A 24,820-nucleotide genomic window follows, 5' to 3' on the forward strand; every position below is an offset into this window, starting at 1 on the left:
CCTTTGTTCTTGCTGTATAAATATAGCTGCTTTGCAAAATAAAATTGGAGGCTTGATCAGAATACTGTCTTGCCTCCACTCTTTTCTCTCGTCCGTGTCACCCCTCTTTAGGTTGGGTTCTCCTCGGTTCTCCCACCAAATAACCGGTCCCGCGGGCGGGGCAGGTGGCGCCCAACGTGGGGCCCGAGTGCAGAACCCTTACCCAGGCGGACTACGAAATAACAGAGGCTGCAGCTCGTTAAGGAGAAGTTTTTCAGAGAAGAAGTTTTTCAGGGAAGACTGCCTTTCACCGCTCATGGAAGGTCCTCGTCTTCGGCTCACCGGAGATCGCCGTCTTCGGTGAGTGTTCATCCGCCTTAGTTTAGTTTCGGCACGGACTGCTAGGGTCATAAGTAACAAATTTTAAACGGAGAAAGTAACAAATTTTAAACGGAGAAAAGAGTTGAGCATAAACTCCCTCTGTCTTCTCTTGGTCCTCTTGTCTTTTCCTTTTTTTCAAAGGCTTGGTCCTCTTGTCTTTTCCTTTTTTTCAAAGGATTTGGGACTTTTCTCTCTAGCCCGCTTCTCGGCACAAGCCGTCCACCCCTGAGGTTAGAGGCTGCTTTTTCTGAGTTGGGAGAATACAGTGTGTCAGTCGACTTTAAGGCAGAAGTCGTCCACTCAGAGGGCATCCCGGTCGTAGACCTCTCCCTCCGCCCTGGAGAGAGCTGTAGGTCTGCGATTCGCCTCTTGAGAGCCGTGTTGGCGGATTATACCAACCGACTGCCCACGTCGAGACCTCTGATATAATCCCTCCTCTGCCGCCTCTGTAAAAGAGCCTTGTCTATGCCCAAAGGCACAGCCGGCGGGACGTCCGTAGGCATCGCACCCCAGGGGGTCCGTGTTAGCGGATTGTACTAACCGGCTGCCCACGCGGGAGAGAAGTTAAGTTCCCTTCTCCTCCTTTTTGCCTTGATACCTATGTTCACTTCCTCAGTTCCTATCCCTCTTTCTTTTTAGATAAATAAAACAAAGAAAAATGGGACAAACCTTGTCCAGAGAAGCACAATTCATAAAAGAATTAAAATGCTCATTCAAGGAGCGAGGAATCCGAGTAAAAAAGAAGGATTTAGTCAAATTTTTTCTCTTCATTGATGAAGTCTGTCCCTGGTTCATAGTAAAAGGGCCCCCGCCCTCGAACGAGCCTCGCCCTGAAAAATGGGCCCCAAGCTCTCTAAAGAAGCGGTCTTTATTCGAGACCTAAAAGAATCTCTTAGAGAAAGAGGAGTTAGAGTTAAGAAAAAGGATCTCATTAAGTTTTTTCTTTTTATAGACAAGGTTTGCCCTTAGTTCATTGTTAATGGACCTGAAATTCACCCTAAAAATGGCAGAAAGTAGGTCGTGACTTAAACGATAAGCTCCACAGGGAGGGGCCCGATGCGGTCCCTGCCACCTCCGCGGAGGCTAAACAAAGAAGGTTCCCTTCTGCACTCCTCGCCCAGACCACTAGCGCTGCGCTTGGGGCCTGGAGGGCACTCCCTATTTCAGGGGCTGTGACTACTCCTCTTACAAAAATCACTCAGGGACCACAAGAAGATTATAGCGAATTTGTCAGTAGGCTCCTAGAGGCGGCGGAAAGAACCTTCGGGGGCGAAGCCTCTAATGACAGGCTCGTTAAACAATTGGCCTACGAAAATGCCAATGCCTCTTGCCGCGCGGTGCTGCGCGGAAAGACGCGAGATAAGACCCTTGATGAAATGTTGCGCATGTGCCGTGACGTTGATCCCTTCACCTCTAAAATGTCCCAAGCCATGCATCTGGCCATAGACCCCCTTGCCTCCAAGGTATCTCAGGCTGTTAATCTCGCGGCGGGAGTCAGCCTTAAAACTCTTTGGAAAGGACCCTGACACTATAACCCTCCCGTATAATACAGCTCAGGTACAATGGCTAATTCAAAACGATGATGACTGGGCGATTAGTTGCACTTCCTTCCAAGGAACAATTGATAATCATTATCCTGCTGACAGATTAATTCAGTTCTTACAGAAAACCCCCATTGTTTTTCCCCGGAGAACCAAAGCCACTCCCATTGCGGGAGCCACGCTCGTGTTTTCTGACGGCTCCTCTTCAGGCATAGCAGCCTTTAGTATTAATGGACAGGTTACCCGTATACAGACAGCCTTTCAATCTGCACAGCTTGTTGAACTAACAGCTATAATTACAGTCTTTGAACTCCTAAGCGAGGTTCCTTTCGATCTTTATACTGACAGCGCCTATGTAGCTGTCTCTGTACCCCTACTTGAAACGGTCCCCTACATACGTCCCTTCACAAATGCTTCCCCCTTGTTTTCCAAATTACAAAAACTAATCATTAACCGCAATGCTCTGTTTTTTATTGGACACATTCGCGCTCATTCAGGCTTACCTGGGCCTCTCACAGAGGGAAATAATATAGTAGACCAGGCCACCCAATTGATTGCTGCCGCCCAGGAAGACACCCCCTTTGTTGCCGCACAACGAGCTCACGCTCTACATCACCTCAACGCACATACCCTTCGCCTAAAATTTTCCATAACCAGAGAACAGGCCCGCCAGATTGTCCGTCAATGCAAGGGTTGTCTGACACTTTTACCTGAATCTCACCTGGGAGTAAACCCCCGGGGAATAGTTCCTGGAGAACTCTGGCAAATGGATGTTACTCATCACCCTCCCTTTGGAAAACTTAAATATATCCATGTCTCTATAGACACCTATAGTGGATTCATTTATGCCACCCCCCAAACCGGGGAGGCCACCAAACATGTTATTCAACATGTCATAGCTCTTTTGGCCGTCATCCCCCAGCCAAAAGTTTTTAAAACTGATAATGGGCCAGGCTACACCAGCGCCTCCTTTCGACAATTCTGCGCGCAGCTCGGAATAAAATACATCACGGGTATTCCCTATAACCCCCAAGGACAGGGCATTGTTGAGAGAGCTCATCAAACGCTAAAAAATATGCTCTTTAAAATACAGTCCGGAAATACTGCCCTTTATAACACAAGAGCCAGCCCTAAAACCCTAATAAATCATGCCCTATTTGTCCTTAACTTCCTAACCTTAGACGCCTGCGGCAAAACAGCTGCTGATCGTCTCTGGCACCCGGCCACCGCTTCTGATTATACACAAGCACTTTGGAAAGATCCCCTCACCAATAAATGGCAGGGCCCTGACCCTGTCCTTATCTGGGGAAAGGGACACGCTTGCATCTATGATAATCAGGCTCAAAACGCCCGGTGGTTACCTGACCGGCTACTAAAACTCTATAATCCGTCCAGGGATCCACAGCCCTGAGACCTCGCTTCCCCTCTGTTCTCTTACAGATAATCGCCTCGTCCTCCGGAGATGCATTGCAGAGGATAGTCTCCAGCCCCTCTCCTCCTCACGGGAATTTTGCTCTTCCTCCTGTTTCTCGTCCTCCTCTGCACTGACTCTAATATTCCCCTTACCCACAGATTAGGATTGCTGTTCTTTACACTTTTCTTCTTAGGAGCGTGTACTCTTTGCACCTGCATATAATAATGTACCTACTCCTGCTTTGCGGACTTTTTGCCTCCGTCCATACTCATCAAATATTTAATTACACATGGCAAATCATTAACGAGGCGGGCGATGTTGCCCTTTCTACGTCCTCTTTGGCGGCCACCACACCTTGGAATTCACTCACCCCAGACCTTTGTCGCCTAGCTGCAGGGGCGTCCCAAGGTTGGGGACTGCCAGACACTTACCTCCCCCCTCTCCCTACGGGGACGACATAAGGGACAGAGAAATGTCTACCTTCACCTTTGATAGACCAAGGGAAGGTATGGGCATCGAGATGGGTGCAGATGCAAAGCTACTGCAAGGGAAGACCCACTAGAGGGTCCCCTCTGTCCTTCCCTGAGAACATACCTGGTTTGCATAGAGGTTGGTATCCAAATCACAATCTAAAACCGGCTCTGCCTCTCCTCCCCAAAAGATACCAAGAGCCAACAATAGATGGGCGTATATAGCCCACGGGAGGAACCAGGTCAATGTTCCCCCACTCGGTTAAGGCCCGCCTTTCTAAAAACAGAAAGGGAGGAGATGTTAGGGGCGCCACAACCTAAACGGGCCCTTAAGGGTTAAGGATAAAACGTGCTGGGCTTGGGCCTCACAAGAACAGAAGATAAAGAAGACAAACAGCAGCCCTTGACACCAACATTCCAGAGACTGGCCGACCACAGACATCCTGTTTGATAACTCTGAGAGCTTCTTTTATCTTTGCTTATTAGCACATGACCAGTACCCCCTTTCATCTTCTTTCCTTCCACTGCCCCTTCCCCACAGCACCAGCTGAAGATCAATTATATTGTGACAAGTCCCTTTTGCCTGCCCCCCTTTGTTCTTGCTGTATAAATATAGCTGCTTTGCAAAATAAAATTGGAGGCTTGATCAGAATACTGTCTTGCCTCCACTCTTTTCTCTCGTCCGTGTCACCCCTCTTTAGGTTGGGTTCTCCTCGGTTCTCCCACCAAATAACCGGTCCCGCGGGCGGGACATGGATTTCTGTAAGTGACAATCCAGAAAAGTGTAAATAGTTTATGAGCAGACAGAAAGTGTTAAACAAAAGTTTGTTTCACACCCATGGGTCCGTTCCGGTGTTCCAGGCCTAACCACAAAGCAAACATAACAGTATGCTTAGCGCCGGTGCCCAAGCTGCCTGGAGGTGTGTGCGCTATTCTTCCCCAACCCTCTGACCCAACCTCTCTCTATAATGTAATTGTTGGGTCTTTACAGCTGGGGCAGTTCAGGGTGGACACTATTTTTTGATGGATGGCCTAAGGTCCCCTTCTTCATTTATAAATTTAAATTGCTATACACTAATCTCTTTTTACTCTCTCTCTGTCTTTATCTTCCCTCCCAATCATCCTCATTCCCAGGCCTTCTCCTTATTCATAGGTTTCAACAAGAAGAGCGAAAGGGCAAAAAGGCCCCTTGTGGCTTCCATATCATTATTCCTGTAATAACTTAGAACGTGATTATTTTCTGAGCATCTTTTCCATATTCCTTAGGTGTTCTAAGATGTCTGGAACTTCCCTGTGAACACATGACTGCATACATAGGATTAAATTTATTTACTTATTTCTTTTTGTTTTCCCTAGGTGAGAGCTGAAATCATCACAACATTTTCACTCTGTGGATTTGCCAGTCTTAGTTCCATAGGAATCACACTGGGAGGCTTGAGTGAGTTAATTCATTTTCCCAGCCATCCAATAAGCCAGCCAGATTCCACCTTCTGCGGTAGGCAGTCCTGGTGCTTTGGTACAAGTTAAGACCAGATAACAAAGCTGATGTGAGACTGGTCCAGTCAGATGGCAGTTCAATTAAAGTTAAGGCAACTATGCTACCTGACTATGCAAGGAGTCCAGGCTGGGTTTACAATCTCAACTTATGTTATTTTTTCCCTTTTAATAAGATGCCCAAAAGACCAATTTTATTTTTACTTTTCCTTTGAGGAAGATTACAATAATATTACTTTCATTTTGCCATTAAATGGGCATAGTGTACATATAAGTAAAGATATTTTGTTTTTTATTCAGTAGCAAAGGTGTTTTCTGAAATTGGGCTGCTTACTAGTTGTCTTCATAGAAGTAGGAGTTGCACAAGGAATCAAAAGACGAATAAAAGCATCAGATGCACAAGGCATAGTAAGAGGGTGGGGTATGAAGTGTTGGATTAAAAGCTACAGATCACTATGTGTGGGAGAAGTGAGTATTTGAAGCAGACACGGATACATTTACACTGCTGAATACATTGCTGAATGTGGGTGAGGCCTGGAGGAAATACCATGAGGAAAGTGGAGTTGTCTTTGAGGGTAGGAGCAGGGAAAATGACTAGCAGATTCCAAGAGTTTGAAAGATGCAAGTTAGAAACACTATAAGAAGAAATACAGCTCAGTATGTCTATTTTTTATGGTATTCATATTCTGGGGTAGAATCATTAAGTTGATTTATTTGGTAGCTGATTGAATAATTGAAAGGCAAACAATTTTCTTTCAGTTTATCTTTTTCCCTTTTGTTAAACACTTGTCTGTACTATTCTAATTCTGATGTCTGGTTACTGTCTGATTGTGAGATGGCCATCTAGTAGTGGGATGTACATCGTGCGTGACCAAATGTTGCCTTCTTTATGCCTCTGGCTCGAAACAGTCCATTTAATTCTGGTCCCAGGTTAAAAATGCAGATGTGCCTGTCTGGAGCAACCTGGAACTTTGCGTGATCCAGATATACCTTGGGAATGTTCCTGGAATCACTGAAGTTAGGATCAGACACAATCTTTGACCTGGGAATGTCAGCGTTAGTGACCCATAAGGATTAATGCATATCCACTACTGCTTAGGGTACTGCTGGCCAGCTTCTCTGGTGGTTAGTGGTAAAAATGCTATTCATTTGCTGCGTTTTGTTCCTCTGCATTCTTCTAAATGGGGGCTCATAGGCTATGCTCACTGTCTGGTGGGAAAGAGATCAAATTATTTTTGTTTTGTTGTCTGCAGCATCGATAGTACCCCACCGCAAGAGTGACTTTTCCAAAGTTGTGGTCAGTGCCTTCTTCACAGGGGCCTGTGTATCCCTTATCAATGCCTGTGTGGCAGGTAGGTACCTCAGCTTAGTCTCTTGGCAGAAATCCCTTACTTAGATTCTGACAAGATCTCTTTCATAATATTGATTTAACTATCCATCTCACAGATGTATAGAAAAGGCACCTAATCTACAACATTCTCAATTCACACCCAAATTATTAAAAGCCTCCAAGAACATGTGTAAAATTTCCACTTAGTATCTCTATCTCCTTTATCCAGGAATCCTCTATGTCCCCAGAGGAGCTGAAACTGACTGTGTCTCCTTCCTAAACACAATTTTCACCAATAGAACCTATGAGACCTATGTGTGCTGCAGAGGGCTCTTTCAGAGGTGAGTGAGCCCCAGGATTCCTGTTCCCTCCTCTTACATGCTGTCCTCCACTCAGAAATTATCTGGGAGTGGGAAGAAATAAGGTCTTGAGAATAATCATGTGGATGTTGAATACAGTGTTTATGAAGAACGATGGGTATTTGTGGTGGTCTAGGTCTATGTTCTCTTTTATTGGCTGCATCCTCAGTATTTTCTTTAGTTTGAACAAGTGACAGATTTTACCTGTATTGTTGCAGTACTGAGCAGTGGAGGTACAAGGGAAGAAGTACAGAAGTGTGGTTTTCCTGATAAGAAGACACTGTATTTATCATGATTGGAATATAGATAGGTTATAGGTGGAGACCTGGCAATAATCTTAAGTGGTTAAAAAATTATGGGCTTCTTCAGACAGAAATGATGACTGAGAGAGGATAAAGTTGAATTGATAAAATTACGATGCATTCAGAGAGTGTAAAAATGAACTGATTTACCAATTTCTGGGATGTTATATTCTTCATGTAAAGAACTTGGAAGTCACCATTCTATTCTAATGACAAGCAAAAAACTAAACAATCTGAAAAATCAATAATTCTTGGATTCATAAGAGAGGTGAGGATACAGGGCAAGATTGGAGAGACAGGTGAATACAGGGAGTCATGGTTACTGGAGCAGAGACTCACGAGAGCAAAGTGCCGCAGAAACCTATGCAGGGGTAAGAAAACCTGAAACTTCAATGGCTGGAAGCTTAGTGAGGGCAAACTCTGGAGTGGGGTGATCATAAAGGTGAAATCTTTATGAGTTTTACCTCGAGAAGCTAGATCAGGCTCTCACAGTAAATAACCAGCAAAAAATGCCCTTGTGCTTCTGGTAGGGGGAGAGGGAAAAGGAACCATTTTGAAATACACCAGAGCAGTCTGGGTTTTTGTTTGTTTAACAAGGACTGCCCTCCGGGGAGGCTGGTAAAGCAGAGCCTAACCTGCTGGGGTATTATCAGAGACTAACTGACCTAGGAGGAGGGAAACACCCAACTTCAGCCCACTCTAGCCAATCCTGTCCCATCTAAGGTGGGGGAAGAAAACTGAGAAACACTTGTGAAGTTCACAGTCCAGAAACACAGGCTTACTAAAAGACTGAGACCTAGTCATAGTACTAGAGCATATACTTCCCCTCCTCCCACATCTTATTACCATGGCATTACTAAAAGCCTATTGACAGCAGTTTCTTTTATGTGTACATCATGTCTGACTATCAAAAAGAAATTACAAGACTCGCTAAGAAGCAAAAATCACAATTTGAAGAGACAGATCAAGCATCAAAACCACACATGGCAAGGATGTTGGAATTAATCAGATTGGGAGTTTTAAACAACTATGACTATATGCCTAGGGCTCTAATGGAAAAAGTAGACAGCATGTATGAACAGATAGACAATGTAAACAGAGATATAGGAATCTTAAGAAAGAACCCAAAAGATATTCTACAGATGAAAAAGTGCTGTAACAGAAATGAAGAATGCCTTTGACGGGCTTTTGGTAGACTGGATTAAACTGAGGAAAGAATCTTAGAGCTTGAAAATTTATCGATAGAAACCATCAAAACTGAAAAGCAAAGAGAAAAAAAGTGGAACAAAAAACAGAACAAAATATCCAAAAACTGTGGGATAACTACAAAAGGTGTAACATACACATAATGGGAATACCAGATAGAGAAGAAAAGAATAGAAAAAATAATTTGAAACAACAGTGATTGAAGATTTTCCCCAAATAAATGTCAGACACCAACCCACACATCCAGGAACCTCAGAGAACACCAAGCAGAATAAATGCCAAAAAACTAAACCTAGACATATAATTTTCAAACTACAGAAAATCAGAGATAAAGAAAAAATTCTGAAAGAAACCAGTAGAAAAAAAAAAGAATATATTATTAAGCTAAAAGAACTAGTTATAGAACAGACAAAAGGAAAGATTTGATGAACTAGAATGTTTGTTTCTACCAAAGCAAAAGATGTGTGTAGCAGTGACACATGGGTGAATGAAGAGAGTTCTGGGAGATGGGGCTGAAATACCTCAAAGGCCTTGTTCAAAATGCTAAGGAAGTTAGATTATGACTTACAGAATTCTGAACACAGGCACGATAAGATGTTTTTTAAAAAGATCATTCTCATAGCCATTTGGATGATAGAGAGACCAATAAACACACTGCTATAATAATCCAAATGAGATGGTACAGCTAATGCTAAGTGATTGTGAGGATGGAGATAGACTAGACCAAGGAGAATTTGTAGGATTGGTCATTGCTAGATAAGAGGGAAGGGTGGGTGAGGAAGGGAAAGGAGTCCCTGTCACCTTTATGGCAAGTGGGTCTAAGGAGTGACATTAATTCACTGAGCAGAGGACTAGTTCCAGGAGTGGGAGTAAGAGAGAGAGATTATAGCTTAGCTTAATTCAGTTGGCCCTGATGACTTGTTGGTACCTATAAGACCACCATGTGAAGCTACTTTCAGCACACTGGGATCTGAGGTTCAAGAGAAAATCAGAGCTGGAGATATATTTGAAAGTTATCATCAAGTGTGTGATCTGTTTACTACATAGGTAGATGTCTGGGTACTATGCTGCTTAACAGGTAACTATGCCAAGTTAACAGATATTACCCTCTTGTGTTTGGTTATCATCAGAGTAGACAATCAACATCCTCTGGAAAAAATAATCCTTTTAATGTACTATTAAAGATTAATAAAAAACTAGATAGATTGGCATAGTTTCGATTCCTATGTTCTTATGGTAGTTCAGAGGATGTCACTGTAAGCATAATCTAAAGTAAATGAATAAAGTGAAATTTGTTAATTTCTGTTTAATGATGAGTTGTCTTTCCATCACTGAAATTCACTAAAATAATTAATAGAATATTCTTTCCTGCTCATTTCTGCCTCTAAAGCGGCAACTGACCTTTTGTCTGTAGTCACTTACTGAGTGTCATTAGCATCGAGAATCTGAAAGTATAATGTTTTCATCCAATCTATTTATTCTAAATAAGTCTGGAGTGACTCCAGAGCTAGATGGCAATATAGGAGGCTCCTGAATTACTCTCCTCCCAGCTGCCAAATGTAGCGCTATGCATGGAATAATTTCCTCTGAGAGAACCAGAAACTACCCGAGTGACTCCTACACATTGGGCAACTGAGAAAATACCCACAGTGAACTGGGTAGGAAAGGCTAAGACACAGTCTCATCATAAACCCCACCCCTGGCACAGCACCATCCAATCAAAGGGAACTCCCAGCTTCTCCTAGAGAGAGAAGGGTTTGGAGTATGAATCTAGTGCCTCAGCTTTTAAGCCCTGCCCCCCCATCCACCCTGAGAGAGAGGCTCCCCAAACACCTAGCTCTGAGAGCATATGGGGCTTGGGTTCCTGAGTCCCACAGAACTATAGCCAACAAAGAAGCAGTTCTTAACAGGAGAGCACTCATTGTGGAGGTCTGACAAGGCTCAGTGCAGAGGAAACGGGCAAAAATCCCCATCTCCCAGTCTTTGCCTGGAAGCAGTTTGACTGCATACTTTCCAAATTGCTGACTCAGGGTCCAGCTTCTAATTAGCACACCTCTAAGTTCTGACTGCACTCTTGCCCAGAGCTGAGCAAGCTGATGGGCACTGCCCCTACCTTCTCTCTCAGACTTGTTCCAACGATAAAAACCAGGTCATCAGGGTCTCTCTGGCAAGAGCTAATCTATGTCTGGTGCCACAGCTTTTGTGGCTACTGCCCAAGGGACAAGCCTCCAGATCACTGTGCTCTGATAGCCAATGTGGCTGGCATTCATGACTCCCACAGGACTGTAGCAGATTTAAAAAGGTGTTTTTAATGGGTATATGTATGTAAAGCACTCCCTGTGGCTGTCCCCCTAGGGCTCAGTGTAGAGGAAGTAGGCAAAAACACCTATCTCCCAGTCTTTTGCTGGAAAAGGATTGATTGCATCCTTTTAAGCCGTTGCCTTAGCTTCCAGCTAGCCCACTTTCTCCCTTCAGCTCACTCTAACAACAAAACCAAGTTGCCAGTATCTCCCTGAAAGAGGCTTATGTACACATCTAACGTTCCAACTTTTATTGCTGCCACCCAAAGGACAGGCCCCTGAATCACCTAGCTTTGAGAGTAAACCAGGCTTGGATTCATGAGTCTTATAAGACTATAGCATACAAATACCCAGTTTTTAAATGGGCGCAGAAGCAACTCCCAACAGCTATACACCCAGGCTCAGCAAAGAGGGAGCAAGCAAAAATGCCCATCTCTCAGTTCCTCCATGAAATGGCCTTGACTGCATACTTTCCCAGCTGGTATCTGAGGGTCCAGCTTTTAATCAGCTTGCATCCAGGTGCTTACTGTAATCTTCTTTGGGACGCTAAAGAGACCCACACTGAAACACATTATATAACTAATTTGTCAAAAGTTAAAGACAATTTAAGATTTCAAAAGCAGCAAGAGAAAAATAACTAGTTACGTATGAAGGAGCCCTCAGAAATCTATCAGCAGACATTTCAGAAGTGAGTGGGATGATATATTCAAAAGAAAAAAAACCTAATCTAGAATACTTTACCTGGTAGAGTTGTCCTTTAGAACCCAGTTATATGCTGCCTGTAAGAGACTCACTTCAACTTCAAGGACGCACATAGACTGAAAGTGAAGAGATGGGAAAAGATAGTCTATGGAAATGGAAACCAAAAGAAAGCACAGGTAGCTATATTTACATCAGACAAAACAGACTGCAAGCCAAAAACGGTAACAAAAGACAAAGTCATTACAAAATGATTAAGAGTATGTAACAACTGTAAATATGTATATATCCAACATAGGTATATGAAACAAATATGCACACTATTTCTGAATGGAGAAATAGATAGCAATACAGTAAAAATAGGAGACTTCAGTATTCCCCTTTAATGGATAGATCTAAACGAAAACTCAACGAGGAAACAGTGGATTTACATACATTTACAGAATAATCCATCCAACATTAGAATACATATTTTTAAGTACACATGAAAATTACCAGATGGATCATATGTTAGACAACAAAACAAGTCTTAATAAATTTAAGAAGATTGAAATCATATCGAGCATCTTTTCCAACCACAATGGTATAAAACTAAAAATCAATTAGAAGAAAAAACTGGTAAATTCATGAATGTATGGAAATTAAACAATATGTTCTTGAAGAATGGGTCAAATATGAAATAAAAAGAGAAATTAAAAAAGTTTCTTGACTTATCACAAGGAAAAAATTGCAACTATGTTAGATGATGGGTGTTAACTAAACTTATTGTGTTAATCACTTAAAAATATATACATATATCAAATCATTATGTTGCACATATTATAAAATGTTATATGTCAATTATATCTCAATAAAAAACTAGGAAAAAAACTTGAAAGAAAAAATCGTTAGACAAATGAAAATGGAAACACAACATACCAAAACTTAGGAGTTTCAGCAAAAACAGTTCTAATAGGGAAGTTCATAGCAATCAACAGCTACATTAAGAAAAAATAAAGCTCTCAAATATAAAACCTAATTTAACATCTCAAAAAACTAGAAAGAAAAACTAAGCCCAAAGTTAGAAGGAAGGAAATAACAAAGATCAGAGCAGAAATAAATGAAATAGACAAAAAAGACAATAGAAAAGATCAAGCTAAGAGCTGTTTTTTAAAACAGATAAAAAATAAATCTTCAGCTAAGAAAAAGAGAAAGATGCGAATAAAATCAGAACTGAAAAAGAAGATATTACAACTGAACACAGAAATACTAAGGATCATAAGAAACTACAGTTGACCCTTGAACGACATGGGTTTGAACTGTACAGGTTCACTTATACATGAATTTTTTTCAGTTGCCTGTAATTCAATTGACCCAACCATTTCAAACCCAAGTTATTCAAGGGTCAGCTCTGTGTTTGGGAATCCACATATACATAGGGCTTACCGTGGCTACGTGTGTATTTGTGACTGCTCAGAAGGTCGGCACTCCTATTGTGTTGTTCAAGGGTTGGCTGTACTATGAACAATTACATTTCAACAAATCAGATAACCTAGAAATAGACAAATTCCTAGAAGTATACAACCTACCAAGACTGAATCATGAAACAGAAATCTGAACAGACTGATTACTCATAATGAAATTGAATCAGTAATCAAAAACCTCCCCAAAAAGAAAAGCCCAAGACTAGAAGAGTTACTGCGAATGCTACCAAAAATTCAAGGAAGAATTAATACCAATTTTCTCAAACTCTTCCAAAAAACATAGGAAGAGTGAACACTTCAAAACTCATTTTATGAAGCCAGCATTACCCTGACACCAAAACCAGACATTACAAGAAAAGAAAATTACAGGCCAATATTCTTGATAAATACAGATGCAAAATTCTTAAGAAAATATTAGCAAACCAAATCTAACAGTACATTAAAAGAATCCTATACCATGATCAAGTGGGATTTATTCCTGGGAATGCAAGGATGTTTCAGCATATACAAATCAATAAATGTAATATACCGCCTTAACAAAATAAAGGATAAAAAGCATATGATCATCTCAACAGATACAGAAAAAGCATGTGACAAAACTCAACATCGTTTCATAATAAAAACTCTCAACAAATTTGGTATAGAATGAATGTATTTCAATATAACAAAGGTCATAAATGAGAAGCCTGCACATAACATCATACTCAGTGATGCAAAGCTTAACGCTTTCCATTAAGATCAGAAATAAGACAAGAATGCCCACTCTCACTACTTTTATTCAACATAGTACTGGAAGTCATAGCCAGGTCAACAAGGCAAGAAAAAGAAATAAAAAGTATCCAAATCTGAAAAGAAAATGTGAAATTGTGTTTGTTTGTAAATAACATGATTTACATATATAAAACTCTAAAGATGCCACCCCCCACCCCAAAAACTGTTAGAACTATTAAAATGAATTTATAAGTTGTAGGATGCAAAATCAATATACAAAAATCAGTTGCATTTCTATATATTAACAATGAAGTACTGGAAAGAGAAATGAAGTAAATAATCCCATTTATAATAGCATCAAAAAATAGTGAGGAGAAAATTTAACCAAGGAGATAAAAGATCTGTATACTGAGAACTATAAAATGCTGATGAATGAAATTGAAGAAGACACAAATAAATGGAAGGATACTCTATGTCCATGGATTAGAAGAATTAATATTGTTAAAAGGTCCATATTACCCAAAGCAATCTACAGATTCATGCAATCACTATCAAAATTCCAAAGGCATTTTTCATAGAAACAGAAAACACAATCTTAAAATTCATATGGAACTGCAAAAGACTCCAAACAGCTAAAGTAATCTTGAGAAAGAACAAAGCTGGAGGCATCATACTTCCTGATTTCAAACTATATTACAAATCTCTAGTAATCAAAACAGTATGGTATTGGCATTAAAATAAACCCACAGAAATCAATGAAACAGAAGAGAACTCAGAAAAAAAACCCCATATATATATATATATATATATATATATATATATATATATATTAGTTAATTAGTTTTACACAAAGGAGCCAAGAATATACAATGGGAAAAAGACAGTCTCTTCAATGAATGGCATTGGAAAAACTATATCCACATGCAAAAGAAGGAAATTGGATTCCTTATACTATACACAAAAATCAACTCAAAATGTATTAAAGACATAAATGTAAGACCTAAAACCTTAAAACTCCTGGAAGAAAAATTAGGGGTAAGCTCATTGACAGTGGTCTTGGCAATGGTTTTTTGAGTTTGGCACCAAAAGCAAAGGCAACAAAAGCAAAAACAAACAAGTGGGACTTCATCAAACTAGAAAGTTTCTGCACAGGAAAGGAAACCATTAACAAAATGAAGTCATCCTGTAGAATGGAAGAAAATATTTGCAAACTGCATATCCAATAAGGGGTTAATATCCAAAATATACAAGGAATTTATAGGAATTTATACAGTTAAACAGCAAAAATATAATATTAACAAAAATTTTAAATACAATTAAAATATGGGCAGAGGAACTCAATAGACATTTTTCCAAAAAAAACATTTAAATAGCCAACAGGTATATGAAAAGGTGCTTAATGTCACTAATTAGCATGCAAATGCAAATCAAAACCACAATGATATATCACCTCACGCCTGTTAGGATGGCTATTACAAAAAAAAGACAAGAGGTATCAAATGCTGGCAAGGATGTGGAGAATAGGAAACCTTTATACACCATTGGTGGTAATGTAAAATGGTATAGGCAGCATGAAAAACAGTATAGAGGTTCTTGAAGAAATTAAAAATAGAACTACTGTATGATTCAGCAATCTCAGTTCTGGGTATATATCCAAAATTGATGAAATCACTATCTGTACACCCATGTTCATTATTCACAGTACTCATGGTATAGAAACAAACTATGTGTCCACTGATGGAGGAATGGATAAAGAAAATGTGGTATATATCTGCCATAAAATATTATTTATCCTTATAAAAGAAGAAAATCCTGGTATTTGTAACAACATGGATGAATAATTAAGCTAAGTGAAATAAGTGTCACAAAGATAAATATTGCATGGTATCACTCATATGTAGAATCCAAAAAATTTTTTTTTTAATTGAACTCATAGAAACAGTAGAATGGTTGTTGCCTGGGACTGGTGAGTGGTGGAAATAGGGAGAGGCTTGGATAAAGATACAGACTTTCAGATATAAGATGAATCAGGTCTGAGGTTCTAATGTATAACATGTTGACTACAGTTGATAATACTATATTATATGAAATTTGCTAAGAGAGTAGAACTTAAGTGTTCTCACCAAAAAAAAAAAAAAAGACAAATTGTGACGTGGTAGATATGTTAATTAACTCAATGTTGGAAATCCTTTCACAATGTACATACATCAAATCATCACACTGTATACTTTAAATATATTACAATTTTATTTGTCAATTATACTTCAATAAAGCGAAATAAATAAATATATAAATAAGTCTGAGCTGTTCTCCTTTCTCAAGAGGAAAGTGGCTCTGTAATACTGTTTCACTTTTTAGAATAAATTCAATTCTCAATCACATTACAAGACATAAGTTTTGCTTCCGGGATGTTTAGAAAGGAAATTCCCAAAAGGATGATGGTTAGGAATTGGACACTGATACAGGATTTCTTGGTAGTACTATTTTGGGCATGAATGAGAAAATACACTTAATTCTGTCCTATTTAACTGGTCATTGTGATCGGATCCATTTACAGGTTTTTGTTTTCATTTTTTCCAGCTGCTTGGTAAACTTATTGATATATCTGTTGTATTGTTTTCATATGACCCGTTATGTATCTCTCTGGCTTTTCATTTCAGTACTTCTCTGAATGGCACCAACCCTCCTTCTTTTTCCGGTCCCTGGCAAGATAAAGAGTTCAGTGCCATAGCCCTTGCTAACTGCTGTGAACTCTACACCAATGCCGTGTGTACCTAAGGCTGGCCCATTTCCATAATAGTCTTGATCTTTATACCTTTTTGATGGTAAAAGTATTTATGTACCCAAGTGTTCCCACTCTTCAACTAACTCGCCATGATCTTTAACTGTAAATGTGAGAATTTCATATTGGTTCACTGTATGCCAATAAAGAAAATATTGTCTTTCCAATATTTGGCTGAAGCAAATAGGAAATTACTATGGGCTCTGTCTGAATTTATATGTGAAATAATAAACATTACTATATCAAAAACATATCTTGAAAATCTTGCTTGTAGTTGCCATCTTAAAATTATGATTTAGTCTGCTATAAATGTGATTTGGTATGTAATATGTACTGAGGTAAAAAGTTGTTTTTCCTGGAGTTTTGTGGATGAGCTAGGTTTATAGTACTAAATGTATATACAAAAATTGCATGAGTATTTAATAATATTTTTCTGATTGTCACACATTTGTAAACCTGCAAACTCCTTAACATCGTTACATGGTAAACAAAAAGTATTTCCAGTATGCAAACTTGTAAGGAATGTCCATTCCTTAAAGGCCCTTACTTTGTTTTAGTATTCTGCTTGAGTGTCATATTTGCTTCAGGTTTACAGAGAATCCTTAAAATCAGTGGTTTTCACTGAAAAGTGGGGGCAATTGTGCCTCCCAAGGGACATCTGGCAATGTCTTAACACATTATTTGTTGTCACAACTGGGGAGGGAACTGATATCTACTGGGTAGAGGTCAAGATTGCTGCTAATCATCCTACAATACATAGGTTAGCCCCAAAACAAAGAATTCTCTGGCCTCAAATATCAAAAGTGCTAATATTGAGACATTCTGGTTGTAAATATTTAATATACTTCCTATATTTAATATTATTTACGATACTAATATTAGAGCCTTAAAAAAGAGTTTCAAAAGGATGTAGGGTTCCTCAAAAATTTAAACAATAAATTACCCCATGGCTGCACAATCCCATTCTTAGGTATGCATCCAAAAGAAGTGAAAACAGGTATTTAGACAAATACATGTACATGCACGTTCATAGCAACACTATTCAAAATAGTCAAAAGACAGACACAGTCCAAGTGTCTATCAGTGGCTGAATGGTAAAAAAATTGTGTTGTATAGACACAATGGAATTTTATTCAGCCATAAAATGCATGAAGGGGAACCTAGATAAGATTATGCTAAGTCAAACAAGCCAGACACAAAGGCTTATTTTCATATGATTCTATTTTGTATGATTCCATTTATATGATATTAAAATGAGATAAATCCATAAAGACAATACAAATTGGCGGTGCCAAGGGCTAAGGGAGTGGGGAATTAGGAGTGACCACTTTGCAAGTATGTGGTTTTACTTTAGGGTGATGGAAATGTTTTGGAACTAGAGTTGGTGTTTGCAGAACACTGTCATGAGGTGAAATTATGCAAATTTCACCTCAAGAAATTATATATATTTTCAAAAACACATCGATACTTGTATGTTCCTTTAGCTAATCTACCTTCTTCCACTTCACAATTACCTGAGCTCAGAACTTCTTGGTCTTCTTTCCAGTATCCAATCCTACCTCCTATTTTCCAAAGTTGACGTAAAAGAAAACAAAGCCTCAGTGAGCTGCTTCTTGACCTACACACTGATTTTGACCCTAGCCTGGTTTCTTTCTAAGAGGCAGGAGAATGCAGTGGTTGGTAGAACTGGACACTAGGCCAGATTACTTGGGCTCTGATTCAGGCTCACTTATCCCTGGGTGATCTTGGGCAACTTTCTTAACTTCTCTGTGCCTTAGTATATCCTCATATATATAAAGTGGAGATAATGGGGCCTACCTTATAGGTAAAGATTGTGAGGTTGGCTCACCGTAGTAAGCCCAATGCAAGGGTTTGCTACTATTATTACTATTTAGGGAGCTCAGTTCCCGGCTATCAATTTGAGTTGCCCGTGCAATTTCGTTCATACAATTCAGCATGGAGGGAGCTTCTAATCTCCTTTCAGGGGGAAGGGCTGGCTTTCTAATTCTATTTCCCATTGAAAGCAAATCCAGTCTAAACTCGCGCATTTAAAGGGCCGCGCTGTAACATGAAAAAACACGATAATCTTCGACACCATCACCTGTAGAAGAGTCTCACAAACAGGAACGTACAGGAAAGGCCGGTCTGAATGCGACATCGGGAAACGCAGCGCCAGCTCCAGGGGCCAAGAGGGGCCCTCAGGCGAGCATCAAGGTGACCTGGGTGGAAGAGGGCTGAGTACACAGGGGTCGGTTGCGAAGCGCGGGTCAACCCTGGGAGGCGCTATGAGCCAAAATGGGGCTCCATCCTGGGGGCGGGGCCAACTAGCGGACTTCGCCGTCTGGTAGCTGACACGGCGCATGCGCTTGGCTTCTAGGCGTCTCAGGCAGAGAGAAGAGAGGAAACTGAGGAAGAAAGTGGGTAAGAGAAAGACAGGGAGGACGAGGAGAAATGGGAGTTGTGGAATAGGGCTGTGTTGGGATGTGGGAGTAGCCGTGTGGAAAGGGGACCATGGGATGAGGAAAGGACAGTGGCCGACTGAGTCACTGAGTGGGTAAAATCTGTTCTCATAATCACTCGCCATAAAGTCTCCCATGTGCATATTGTTTCACAGATTCCCGTTTTTGCTTAAGGTATGTGAATGTCTTTTTAGGCCAGTATATATGGATCTACCTCATTCATTTTACTGGCTACATGGTATTATATGTAAGGAGATTATCTTTTTCTCTATTAATGGCCATTTAGATCAACTTATATTTAACCAATCATCTCTAGAAGCCTAAAAGGTAGACAAAGTTTGTGTTTGACTTCCACTTCTGACTCTTCTTTAGATGCCAGAACTATTCTTGGTGAAAGTCCTTGACTAAGCTCTTAGTTGTCAAGCATTTAAAAGGTTATCTCCTCTGTGGGAGTAATTGACTTTTAAGACAGGTATAAAAAGATTAAGAGCTAAAAGACCTGGATTCAGAGTTCTGGCCTGAGTCCCTTTCCAGCCAAGTGAAAATTCTTAATCTTTCTGAAGCTCAGTTTCCACTTCTGCATAATGAAGGTGGAGATAATCATCTATCTTACAAGTTGTTAGAAAATTAAATTAATAATGTATATGAAAAAACAGTCTACAGCCATGCCACCCTGAACGTGCTCAATCTTGTCTGATCTTCGAAGCTAAGCAGGGTTGGGCCTGGTTAGTACTTGGAGGGGAGACTACCCTGGAATACCAGGTGCTATAGGTGTTTAAAAAAAAATTGTGTAAATAGTAAGGTGCTCCAAAGATAGTCTTTTCACAGGTAGTTAAAGTGGAAGGACTTTAGAGAGCCTTTATTTCTTTATCGTGAACATTCGCTCAGCACTTATCACACTCCTGGCGTTGCTTAATGAGATTTACATGTTTGTTCCCTCTGCTCCCCTCCCCCACATTTAATCCATACAACAATCTTTTAAGGAAGGTACTATTATTATCTCAGTTTTCCAGAGGAGGAAAGATGGGCTTAGAGAGATTAAGTTGCTCCCTAGAGTCACACAGTGACAGAGCTAGGATTTGAGACCAGGGTCTATGTGACTCCAAAGACCTTGCTCTTAACCACTGTGTCTGTTCTCATACCATCTTCACCTTCCTGGCCTTCCTTGTGCTTGCTTCAGTCCAGTGCCTCAAGGTTCACTTGTTTAACCCAAGTGACCTCATCAGCTTCTAACATATTTATATTTTCTGAATTACTTGTGTACAAATCATGTCCTGCTGTGTGGCATCTTGTATTTTTATCTTACTTTGCTGTTTGTCTTATTGTCATCTTCTATTGCAGCAAGTAGAAAAATGATTGCCATGAAATCTAGCAATTTCCTCAAAGACAAAATTATCTTTAACAAGTTACTTTTTTCAGCTCTTTGAATATGGAGCTTCATGAGGAAAGAGACCAAATCTATTTCGTTACTAAAATATGTCTAGGAGCTAGTGCTGCCTAGCAAAAAAAAAAAAAAAAAAAAAAAAAAAAAAAAAAAAAAAAGTTAATATTGGTTGAGGAATAAAAAAGATGAAACTCCAAGGGTTTGGGCCTGAATACCTGGGATAAAACAAAGGGAGAGAAAATGCTAAACGAAACAACATACATAAAGCACATATATTGCCTGGTACAAAATAAGCTTTTAATCAGTGTTAGTAATTATTATTACATAAATAAAATATAAAATAGAAATGGAGTGGGGGTTATAAGTAGCAGGTAGAAAATGGGAAGGCAAAAGAAGAAATGGAACAAAACAATGCTGAGTTAGGCCATTTGTGAAGAGATGGCCAGTGAGGGTTTCTCAAAGGCAGAAATGGGCAAAAGGCATTTAAGAACAGGGTTACTTGATATTTACCCTACTGTAACTCTACCAGCTTTGTTCTCAAATCTTCAGTAAAAGTATGCTCTACATATGGTCTGGTGCCAGTGATATTTTGAAGAATTAAAAAAATCCAGGCTGTATTCAATATCAGTGGTGTGGTGTTGGTAGTCCAGTCAGCATGTTGTAGCCACTGGCCCCCAAAAGACACACAGACCACCAGAACTCAGTGAGTTATAGGAAACACACTCTTTATTCAGCCAGCAGACCTCAAATTAAGTAGCCCCGAAATGTGGAGGTACAGTGTTTTTAAGCCCTAAATCCCATTCTTCATTCTGTCTGAACAGAAAGGTCTATATTTCTTTTATTTACTACCTGTCAACTCACAGGTCAGGTGCATAAGCGGGTGTACAGAAGCAGAAAGCTTGTTTAGAATGTTATGTTCCTATAGTCAAGGGCCTATGTTCCCATAGCAATAGTCAAACAGTAATTTCCAGTAAGAGTCATTTTTTCAGCCACTACAAGCAGAGACAGAGCAGTCAGCAGAAAGAGTAAAACAGAGCCATAGAGTATAAGGAGAGAGGTAAGGTGTCCAAGAAACCTCAGGAATAGGTGAACAATGCTGGTTTTTCTCATTTTATGTAGGATGGGGGTTCAATACTATTTCCATTAAACCTTAAAGGATGGGGGATTCTCCAGTAGGCTGGAGGAATTTGGAGACATCGAGACACCTAAACCTTGAGTAAGACATCTGTGATTATTCTACGTAAGTTGTTTCTATGTCATGTCCTCCCAGCTGTATTGTAAATTTTTGCAACTATAAATGATGAGAAGCGAGTTGAATTTGTATGACATTTTTTAAATGTATGGATATCTTTTCTTTACATTAACTCATTGGAACTAACAAAACTTTTTGTGGTAAGTATGATGGCATCACTTTTCCTCCCTCCATTTTAAATTCAGATAGAGAGAGGTTAAGTGTACTTGCCCTTGCTTACAGAGATAACAAGGACTTAAGGCTTTTCATTATCTGGGTAACATCTAGCTTTCCAAATCTTACCACAATCTCCCTTGCCACCCACTCATGCATGTACATAATCACAACACTGAACTACTGACTTTCACCTAAGTGACTTTGAACGAGGTACCTAACCTCTTGGAGTCTCTATTCTCACATTTATACAAATGAAGATAATAATGACTTCATTAAAGGGTTGTTGTAGAAATTAAATGTCTTTAAAAGCATTTGGAACATAGAGATGTTTAAGGAATATTCTCTCCTTTCCTTGGTTCCCTGGCTTTCTTTCTCTTTCATATAACTCAACTTAAAGTTCAATACTTTCTGCATAACTCTACCATATATTTCTTATATTTCTTTGCAACCTCTGTGGCACCTGGCTCCATGTCTTGTGCATGTCTGACTTCTCTCCTAGGGCCAAAGGTAGTGTGAGAAGGGTGGGGCTAGGGGCTGAGTTAAATCTGGCTGGTTGTTTCTGGGGGTGGCCTGAGACAGACAGGAGCCCTATGCCACGTTTAAGGTACAAGGCTACAGATCAGAATTGATGGAGCTGAATCTGTTCTCAGGTAATGGGGTGGTGTAGATGTGGGAACAGGGGCAACTAGGTCATCAGATGGTTTTCACACAAATCCCAGACATTCATGATAAACATTTGTCTTCAACAATGAAAGTATAATTCAGGAAGTTTATTAGAAACCATCCATATTACAGCTTATATGTTTCATTAGGCTGAATAACTTCTATTAGTTTTATTTGTAAAAACTCAAAACTTAGTTTTTACTTCCAGAAAAGCAAAAAAGCATATTTTTTTAAAGCCCCAAATTCACTTTTTCACTGTCTCAAGGCCCATATCTGTCCTGCTTACCAGTACATAGATTTACCTTGACTAGAAAAGTTCTTTTCATTATTTAAAGCAGGAATCAAAACAGAATATTGAAGCCATTTTTATCATATAGAACAGCAAATTCTTTGCTGAAATCATATTTCCACTTGTCAAGAGCTGTTTTTCACTCAAGGGAAGTAAACGTTATGTCTGGCACTGAGTGCCTCATAATGAAAAATTGGAGGAGGGAGCCCTCTTTTCCATGGTGACAAGACTAAGATTTGAATTATTCATTAAAGGGAGGATATTTATTTATGATTAACCTAACACAGAGGATGATGTAGCATGTTTTGCAAAGAAAATATTACTCTTCAGATATTTGACATTTGAGAGCTCTTGCATTCATGGTTTCAGAAGTGAATCTATGACAGTGAATGGGCAAATTATCCCTCAGCTACAAAGCTATAATTTGTAGAACAAAAAACAATATCAGTTTATTTCCTTAGTGGATTTCAGAGATAAGTTAAATGTTTAAAAGAATTCTTTTAAAGGTACCTGAACAATGGAAAGCATTATCACTGGTCATATTTTTATAAAGATAAAACATTCAGCTTCATTGCACAGCTGTATGCTGCCTGGCTGGTGGCCACCACTATAGTGTATTTGTTGCAAATCCATTTGGCTGCCTGGTTGCCCCTCGCTGCTATGGACCATAGCCCATGGCATTGTTGACCTACTCAGATGTGCCTGGCTCTGTATCAGAGTGCTGTAGTGTTCAACAAAGGCTTACGAGGGGTGAGAAAAATGTTCCTAACAGTCACACGTGAAAATTTCACTTAATTACTATTAATAATAGCTAACAGTTGCTGAGTGTTTACTAAATGCTAGGCACTGGGTACTACTTGACTGAGTTCTCACAAAAACCCTTTGAGATATCCTATAGTCAAAGCCACAGCCACAGCCCTTATCATCTGGCCCCCACAGACTGAGGGGCCCGCACATGAAGTACTGACTAGGAGAAAAGACTGAAGCACCTGGAAATTGGCCAAGATGGACTGCAGAGGTTCTGGCTTTCCAAAAAGCTACGTGGAGGGGGTGAGTAATATAATCCAGAAGTGGGGGAAGATAATGTCTGGGCTTGGGTAAATCTTAACCAATGAGAGACAGAGACAGACAGAAGGCACCATTACTCATCCTCCTGTGTGATGGACAGTTCTGAGAGTCAGTAGCTTTATATGAACTCTTTGGAGGTGCCTTGAAAGATCGAGCAACCAACTTTGTTTGCGATGAAGCTATGGCAGTAGGAATGATTATCCTGTTGGTAAGTGGGATAATCTGTAATCCCCGCTATGCAGTGGTATGCATCACAGCCACTAAAGCTATCATCTACAGGTAATTGGGATGAAATGTGCAGGTGGAAGATAGGCACTGGGATATTGAGTGGCTGCTGTACATGATTGGTATGGGAGAAATGGTAATAATTAGAACTGAGAATAGACTGACTGCTTCTGACAGCATTGGAAGCCTTGCAAAAAGAAAACAGTTCAGAGTAGCTAATTGCCAATTTAGAAACACTATGAAAGCCAAAGGACTTCTGTGGCAGCCATAAAGGAGACTCCCATCCCTTGGAGCAATAAGTTAGACACTGTTGAGACTTAGGTTCAGGATTCAGAGTGGCAGAGCTGCAAAAGAGATTGAATATATAGCTTCAACAGGTCTTCAATATCAAAGTCTTTTCCAGATAGGAAAATTGTGAGACTTTAAGACCTGAACAGAAAGTATTTGCGTGAATGAGCCTCAGAACCTTGAGCTCCCAATTGTCTTTACATCTTCTTGTCCAGAAGAAGCTGTCCATTTCCTTTTGAAAGAAGAAAACAGCCTCTTCTTTCCTGGAGACCATAGATGAACTCACCTGAAATGAATTCATTGCAAGATGACTCTTGTTTTCCTCAAGACATGCCTCCATCACCCTTTTAAAATTTTTAATTAAATTGATTGCAGGAACATTGGTTAATAATATTATATAAGTTTCAGGTATACCACTTTATAATATAACATCTGTTTATTGCATTGTGTACTCACCACCCAAAGTCTAGTCTTCTTTCACCATATATTTGACCTTCTCTACCCTCTTCATCTTTTCCCTACTCTTTTCCTTTTAGTAACCACCATTCTGTTGTCTATATCTATGAGTTTGTTTGTTTTGCTGGTTCGTTTGTTGCTTTTTGTTT

General features: G+C 39.8%; 1 protein-coding gene and 1 pseudogene across 2 annotated transcripts in view; both read left to right on the forward strand.

The window, feature by feature from the left end:
• SLC28A2 (solute carrier family 28 member 2) overlaps window positions 1–16,673 on the forward strand; it is a 39,200-nt gene extending 22,527 nt beyond the window's left edge. The window contains exons 15-18 of one of the 2 annotated variants that reach the window (XM_036217919.1): window positions 5,142–5,223; window positions 6,533–6,631; window positions 6,839–6,950; window positions 16,310–16,673. In XM_036217919.1, coding sequence (XP_036073812.1) covers window positions 5,142–5,223; window positions 6,533–6,631; window positions 6,839–6,950; window positions 16,310–16,427 — 411 coding nt within the window. In that variant the 3' untranslated portion in view covers window positions 16,428–16,673. Of the gene's footprint in view, window positions 1–4,646; window positions 5,224–6,532; window positions 6,632–6,838; window positions 6,951–16,309 lie in introns of those variants that run through there. The other variant, XR_004950012.1, reaches the window with a different exon arrangement.
• A 2,872-nt stretch (window positions 16,674–19,545) lies between these two features.
• LOC118600590 lies at window positions 19,546–19,664 on the forward strand (annotated as a pseudogene).
• The last annotated feature ends 5,156 nt before the right edge of the window (window positions 19,665–24,820 follow it).

Source organism: Rousettus aegyptiacus, unplaced genomic scaffold, assembly GCF_014176215.1.
Source record: "Rousettus aegyptiacus isolate mRouAeg1 unplaced genomic scaffold, mRouAeg1.p scaffold_m13_p_3, whole genome shotgun sequence".
Classification (NCBI taxonomy): domain Eukaryota; kingdom Metazoa; phylum Chordata; class Mammalia; order Chiroptera; family Pteropodidae; genus Rousettus; species Rousettus aegyptiacus.